Raw genomic sequence first — 7,853 nt, forward strand, 5'->3', positions numbered from 1 at the left:
AATGACACAGCTCAGTTTAATAACACTGTCGCTTTAAATAGCCAGATACAGAGCAGATTTCAAGCTAGAGAGGCCTAATCTTTAGCAGCAGTCTGCGTGATCACAGATCAAATAAAGTCAAATCACGATCACACTATTACCCACAGTCGTCTGCAGTTAAATTACATACAAAAGAACTGCATGATGTGATTTAGAATCTCCTTTGAATTCTATTTAGAACACACAGGAAAAAAAAACACTTTTCCAGAATAACAGTCTTTTAAACAAACTGTACAGTCAGATTTATTGGGGGTCTTTTTTAGATATGTAACAGAACAACATTAAAATGAGAATGTAAAAATAAACATGTTTAATTGAATAATGTTAAGATATTATTTTAAAATGTCACATGATTTGTTAATGAACAGTACAGTCAGATTTGTTGGGGTTAAATTGGATATGTACTAGATAAACACTGATGGACAAGCACCACGGACCATCTTTGGTGCTCGCGTGCATGAAATACTTAATATACAATAATACATTTTAGGTACCACAGTAAAATTTGCATTTTATGAACAGTAACATCTTGGACTAAATACAAAAAATGCATCTGCAAACATGATCAGAAAACAAAAACAACAAAATTTCAGTACCGAGTGAAAATCTGTTATTAAATATAAAAATAATATTCTTCAGTAGAATCAACATGCAATTTTTGTGGCAAAAATAGTGGAAATAATGTACAGACATGAACATACATATAGCCACAATAACAGCTGATAATAATTAAAATCATAAGTCATCTACCACACAAACTGAAAACAAACAAAAATTTTAAAAGTGCGAATAAAACATAGTTTCAAAAGCATTGCCGGCTCATCTCTGGATATACAGAAGTTAATGAGAACAAGTGTTTATAACAATCATTCAGCAGGGAAATACGAATAACTCACAGTGCTGATTATAAGCACATCATGTATGACAGCTGTTGCATGTTAGATGGATATTTTTTTTATATCAATTTGATTGATTCTCAATCTTTTAAAATACATTTGATAACATTGTACAACATCTGCAACATCTGAGTGTGTTATAATTAAATGTGATATAAAGTATATCCTAGTGGAATATCCTATGTACTTAGTTAACTAACTGTTAACAGAGTTTCAGACAAGCAGTCCATTGAGTCTGATGTTTAAGGAGATCAGTGTGTAAATGCATTGATACAGCTATGATTCTGCATATATATATATATATTCATCGCTATGAATTAACAGTGAAAATCTCTTGGTTTCGAGAGAGAAAGACAACAGACAGAAGACAAATTCTTTAAGTTTTACATAAGAATGACATTAAGTGTTATTATGTAATGTAAATGTATTTTACTGTCATTTGACTGCCATCAGGAATAATTAGCAATCTGTAAATACTAGTAATTGTAATTCTTTTGATAATTTTTGGACTCACACATTCCAGATTCAGACTCTCTCACTAACTCCGGATTCAGACTCTCTCGCACTGCGGATTCAGACTCTCTCGCACTCCTGATTCAGACTCTCTCCCACTCCGGATTCAGACTCTCTCGCACTGCGGATTCAGACTCTCTCGCACTCCTGATTCAGACTCTCTCCCACTCCGGATTCAGACTCTCTCCCACTCCGGATTCAGACTCTCTCCCACTCCGGATTCAGACTCTCTCGCACTCCGGATTCAGACTCTCTCGCACTACGGATTCAGACTCTCTCGCACTCCGGATTTAGACTCTCTCGCACTCCTGATTCAGACTCTCTCGCACTCCGGATTCAGACTCTCTCGCACTCCGGATTCAGACTCTCTCCCACTCCGGATTCAGACTCTCTCGCACTCCTGGTTCAGACTCTCTCCCACTCCGGATTCAGACTCTCTCGCACTCCGGATTCAGACTCTCTCGCACTGCGGATTCAGACTCTCTCCCACTCCGGATTCAGACTCTCTCGCACTCCGGATTCAGACTCTCTCGCACTGCGGATTCAGACTCTCAGTCACTCTGTATTCAGACTCTCTCGCACTGCGAATTCAGACTCTCAGTCACTCTGGATTCAGACTCTCAGTCACTCTGAATTCAGACTCTTTCGCACTCTGAATTCAGACTCTCAGTCACTCTGAATTCAGACTCTTTCGCACTCTGAATTCAGACTCTCAGTCACTCTGGATTCAGACTCTCTCTCACTACGGATTCAGTGTTTCTCGTACTCCTGATTCAGACTCTCTCTCACTCCGGATTCAGTGTTTCTCGTACTCCTGATTCAGACTCTCTCGCACTTCGGATTCAGTGTTTCTCGTACTCCTGATTCAGACTCTCTCCCACTCCGGATTCAGACTCTCTGCGCCTCTGAGTTCAGACTCTCTGCGCACTCGGATTCAGACTCTCTCTCGTACTCCTGATTCAGACTCTCGCTCCAGTTCAGATCTCTCGCACTCAGTTCAGACTCTCTGCACTCGGTTCAGGCTCTTACTCCTCAGTTCAGACTCTCCCTCCTCGGTTCAGACTCTCTCGCGACTCCTGGGTTCAGACTCTCTCCCACTCGGATTCAGACTCTCTGCACTCGGTTCAGACTCTCTCGCACTGCGGATTCAGACTCTCTCCCACTCCGGATTCAGACTCTCTCGCACTCCGGATTCAGACTCTCTCGCACTGCGGATTCAGACTCTCAGTCACTCTGTATTCAGACTCTCTCGCGCTGCGAATTCAGACTCTCAGTCACTCTGGATTCAGAGTCTCAGTCACTCTGAATTCAGACTCTTTCGCACTCTGAATTCAGACTCTCAGTCACTCTGAATTCAGACTCTTTCGCACTCTGAATTCAGACTCTCAGTCACTCTGGATTCAGACTCTCTCTCACTACGGATTCAGTGTTTCTCGTACTCCTGATTCAGACTCTCTCTCACTCCGGATTCAGTGTTTCTCGTACTCCTGATTCAGACTCTCTGCGCTCCGGATTCAGTGTTTCTCGTACTCCTGATTCAGACTCTCTCTCACTCCGGATTCAGTGTTTCTCGTACTCCTGATTCAGACTCTCTCGCACTCCGGATTCAGTGTTTCTCGTACTCCTGATTCAGACTCTCTCGCACTTCGGATTCAGTGTTTCTCGCATTCCGGATTCAGACTCTCTCGCACTCCGGATTCAGTGTTTCTCGTACTCCTGATTCAGACTCTCTCTCACTCCGGATTCAGTGTTTCTCGTACTCCTGATTCAGACTCTCTCGCACTTCGGATTCAGTGTTTCTCGTACTCCTGATTCAGACTCTCTCTCACTCCGGATTCAGTGTTTCTCGTACTCCTGATTCAGACTCTCTCGCACTCCGGATTCAGTGTTTCTCGTACTCCTGATTCAGACTCTCTCGCACTCCGGATTCAGTATCTCTCTCTCACTCCGGATTCAGTGTTTCTCGTACTCCTGATTCAGACTCTCTCTCACTCCAGATTCAGTATATCTCGTACTCCTGATTCAGACTCTCTCGCACTCCAGATTCAGTGTTTCTCGTACTCCTGATTCAGACTCTCTCTCACTCCGGATTCAGTATATCTCGTACTCCTGATTCAGACTCTCTCGCACTTTGATTCAGTGTTTCTCGCATTCCGGATTCAGACTCTCTCGCACTCCGGATTCAGACTCTCGCACTTCGGATTCAGTGTTTCTCGTAATCCTGATTAAGAATCTCTAGCACTTCGGATTCAGTGTTTCTCGCATTCCGGACTCAGACTCTCTCGCACTCCGGATTCAGTGTTTCTCGTACTCCTGATTAAGAATCTCTAGCACTTCGGATTCAGTGTTTCTTGCATTCCGGATTCAGACTCTCTCACACTTCGGAAACACTGAATCCGAAACAGGTTTTCGTACTCCTGATTCAGACTCTCTCGCACTTCGGATTCAGTGTTTCTCGTACTCCTGATTCAGACTCCCTCACACTCCGGATTCAGTGTTTCTCGCACTCCGGATTCAGACTCTCTCACTAACTCCGGATTCAGACTCTCTCGCACTCCAGATTCAGACTCTCTCGCACTCCGGATTCAGACGCTCTCGCACTACGGATTCAGTGTTTCTCGTACTCCTGATTCAGACTCTCTCACACAGACTGGTTCAGCCAGTTCAGTGTTTTTTTTATAATAACATCACATTTGCAGTGCTCTAAATTCAGATTAATATCCAAAAACAGATTGACAATTAAATATTTGATATTCACAAATATGATAAAGCATTACTGAAATTAAAAAGGCTCACTATAATGAATATTATGCAGAATACATTTTAAGATTTCTATATATGTAAAAATAGTACCAAATGAAACACTGGGCAGAGCAGCACAAGTTAAAGGCCAAACTGGTGGCAGAATTTCAACACTAAAAGCCCCACAGTTGAAGGGAGAGATATTTTTCCTTAACATAAACATATACTTTAGGGGAAAATTGCATTTTTAAACCTGCTCAGGATTGACATAACTTTGAACAAACCCAACAAAGCCTGGTTAAGTATTAACTATTGATCTTGATGTGGTGACCAGGATGGGTAAACAAACCATAGTTTCCCCTGCAACGCCCAGCGGCTGTAAATAACTTTCTCTGTGATGAAGCGATGGCCGCCCCTCTTTGCATGCTCATGAACATGGTACATACGGCACTCATCCAGGCGTGACGGCTCATAGTAGTGGTATGGCACGAAGGAGTGGTTGGCATGACTACAACCAAGACATAATAGAGATTGCAAAATTAGGGGATTATATTATTAGTTACAAATCTACAAAGTTAAAGTGATAGTTCACACAAAATGTTGTTCCTAAACCTGTATGTCTTTGTTTTAAACAACATGAGGGTGGATAAATGATGACAGAATTTTTAGTTTTGGGTGAACTGTCCTTTAAAGATTAGAACTCAAGACTGAAACTGACTTTCATTCAGCTCAAATTAGCTCAATTTAATTCACCTGCAGTACGAGCCGTCAATCATCCCATAAACAAGAATGCTGTCACACATCTCCAGAGCTAAAATCATAGTAAAAAACCCTGTACTGAGGAACGCCCCTGATTTCATCCTGAGAGAGAAAGATATTGTAATTTTATAATATAATGGTACACAGATATTTAAATATAAAATATTTTTGACTGCACAAAACATAAAAAATGTATAGAATAGATAAAAGACGTCTTGTCGTGTACCTGTTCTTCCCCGTCTCGTTTTGAAACACAGCATCACAGTACTGAATCTTCTCTCTGGTGACGGTGTAGATGTGTGTTTGTGGGTACTTCCTAGCCAGCTTCACCAGAGCGTTGAAAACTTTCCCCTTTCCATCCTGCCTCATGTTTTTCTCAGGACCCCACACAACGTATCGGGTGTCCGCCTCTCGCCCAAAGAAAAATCCCTGCTGCCGTACCAGGTGTGGCACACTCGTGTGGGAGACGACACGCAAACTCGTCCTGTTCCCAACATCAGCCTCATATCCCACTGTGGGTGCCGCGTTCATTCGGATCACACATTCCTGTTTGCCAATCTCTTGGCCCTGCCCACTGGCCAGCATCTGGCCGGAACTGGACACAACAGCACAGCGGCCACAGTGGAAGTCCAGAAACTACGGGGAGGATACAGAGTGTAAGAATACAGAATCTAGAAACTGAATATACACTACATGGACAAACAAATGTGGACACCTGTTGAGCAGTAATTTCAAATGGCATTCCCACCTGTTGGTAGGGTGTAACTGAAATAGCCAAATCTGTTAATTAGAAAGAGGGTGTCCACATAATTTTGGCCCTTCAAACTGAATTGTACACAGAGTCAAAGAGTGTAACTTGCATATGAACTTGAACGACTGTTTGGAAGAACCCTCACGTAACCACGAAGACCCATTTTCATGGACACCCAAGACCTTGTCACATGATTGTACCACAGTAACAGACAGAGAGAGAGGAGGAGGAGGCAGACCCCGTGTAACCTCTTAGGGATGATTGACATGGAAAGAGAGAAAGATAGATTCATTCAGAATCAATAATGAATGATTTTGTGACAAATTCTCAAGCCAAACCCCCACGCATATCATTACATGGGACATAAAGCACAATACCAGGGACATCATGTCTTGTTGAGGCTGAATATCCAACCCAGGTGTTCTGCTGGGGAGGATCCATTCATTGTCCTGAGGAAATAACAATCACTCATGTTAAGTCCTCTAATTCAGCTATCAGTCAATAACAGTGCGCAAATACATTCTGAAGATGTTGTCACTAAAGTAATAACTTTATATAACCATCAATAACCTTTTATTGATATCTGCTGATTGTAAAAGATTATTGCAATACAACTTTGACTGCAGTAATAAGCCAACTGACACCCTAATGCACTTCCAGCGTAACGACAAAGAACAAATCGTGACATAACCACAGCCCTTTATATAATGGTTTTACGTGCTGGATTTACAGTATCTGTAGTTATATAATATTATATGCAAACAAGTTAAACAATAGGTAATACTACAATATAATTTATACGATATAATTAGCTGTAAAATTGGCCTTCTCACATTTTCTCTCGGGACGCTGATATTTACGTTCCGACACAGAAACACGGTTTGGACTTTGGTTCCGGCAGAGTGGTTGGATGAAATTTTTTTTTTTAATTAAATCAATACGTACGGAAGAGGATTAGGGCCAAGCAATAATAAAAAAAATAAAGCCATCTCGAGATTAAAGTCATTTTAATGCGAGATTAAACTCGTTAAATTTCGAGAAAAAAAGTCGAAATACAATCTTGAGAATAAACTCATTAAATATCGAGAATAAAGTCATTATAATGCGAGGTTAAACTCGTTAAATTTCGAGAAAAAAGTCGAAATACAATCTTGAGAATAAACTCATTAAATATAGAGAATAAAGTCGTTGTGTTTCGAGAAAAAACTCGTTAAATTTAATCTCGCATTATAATGAATTTTTTCTCGAAATTTAACGAGTTTAATCTCGCATTATAATGACTTTAATCTCGAGATGGTTTTATTTTTTTATTATTGCTTGGCCCTAATCCTCTTCCGTAAATCAAAAATAAAACAAACAAACAAAAACAATAAATAAATAAGAATAAATATAAAAATTTAATAAAATGAAGAGAACTGTGATGAACAACAAAAAAAATAAAATCAAAAATAAAACAAACAAACAATAAATAAGAATAATAAATAAATAAATAAAATAACGTAAAATAAATAAAAAAATACATACAAAATAAATATAAAAATAAAAACGAAATAAAATAATAAAATTAAATTAAATAAAAAATAAAACAAACCATAAATAAATAAATAATTAAAATAAATAAAAAAATTAAGTTAATTAAATTAAAAATAAAACAAACAATAAATAAGAATAATAAATAAATAAATAAAATAACATAAAATAAATTTAAAAAACAAACAAACAGACAAACAAGCAATAAATGAATACATAGATAAATAAATAAATAAATGAAAAAATAAATATGAAAATAAAATAATACAATTAAATAAAAAATAAAACAAACAATAAAATAAGTAAATAAAATAACATATAACATAACATAACAAAACATAAAAAAATACAATAAATCCCTCGTTACCTACTTTCACTCTTTTTTTGGAAAGTAAGGAAAATAAATAGTTTAGAGTAAAAGATTACAAATTTGAAAAATAAAAATAAATATCAACAGTTTTATTATGCAATCAGACATAAATTTCCTCTTTTTCAGGACGTTTACATTTTAATTTAGATTTAGTAATTTGGCAGTCAAAAGACGACTTACAAAAGCAGAAAATAAAGACGTCATTAAAAAAACAAAAACATAAAAATAAACCCTTAATTGTGTTGTTTGAGTT

The 7,853-nt window shown here is 38.4% G+C and overlaps 1 protein-coding gene across 2 annotated transcripts; it reads right to left on the minus strand.

Moving 5' to 3' along the window:
• Positions 1-2,599: 2,599 nt before the first annotated feature.
• st6galnac4 (ST6 (alpha-N-acetyl-neuraminyl-2,3-beta-galactosyl-1,3)-N-acetylgalactosaminide alpha-2,6-sialyltransferase 4) lies at positions 2,600-6,562 on the minus strand. Of its 2 annotated transcripts, XM_052104251.1 has the most exons (6): positions 6,534-6,562; positions 6,078-6,149; positions 5,810-5,950; positions 5,176-5,585; positions 4,944-5,051; positions 2,600-4,698 (listed from the first exon to the last, which is right to left on the minus strand). In XM_052104251.1, the coding sequence occupies exons 2-6, from the start codon at positions 6,087-6,089 to the stop codon at positions 4,500-4,502; spliced, it is 870 nt and encodes a 289-aa protein (XP_051960211.1). In that variant the 5' UTR covers positions 6,090-6,149; positions 6,534-6,562; the 3' UTR covers positions 2,600-4,499. The 2 variants fall into 2 exon arrangements, with proteins under 2 accessions (XP_051960211.1, XP_051960210.1); XM_052104250.1 differs by lacking the exons at positions 6,078-6,149; positions 6,534-6,562 and having other exon boundaries at positions 5,810-5,968.
• Positions 6,563-7,853: the final 1,291 nt, after the last annotated feature.

This window comes from Xyrauchen texanus, chromosome 34 (assembly GCF_025860055.1).
Source record: "Xyrauchen texanus isolate HMW12.3.18 chromosome 34, RBS_HiC_50CHRs, whole genome shotgun sequence".
In the NCBI taxonomy this organism is placed as follows: Eukaryota; Metazoa; Chordata; class Actinopteri; order Cypriniformes; family Catostomidae; genus Xyrauchen; species Xyrauchen texanus.

Bases quoted from the DNA above. Each gene is read 5' to 3' on its own strand.
- st6galnac4 (XM_052104250.1), bottom strand. From the start codon at position 5,968: ATGTCAATCATCCCTAAGAGGTTACACGGGGTCTGCCTCCTCCTCCTC. The intron at 5,586-5,809 runs GCAAGTTACACT...TCCTCCCCGTAG, and splicing joins ACAGTCGTTCAAGTTCATAT to TTTCTGGACTTCCACTGTGG. The intron at 4,699-4,943 runs GTGAATTAAATT...TCTTGGTTGTAG, and splicing joins ATTGACGGCTCGTACTGCAG to TCATGCCAACCACTCCTTCG.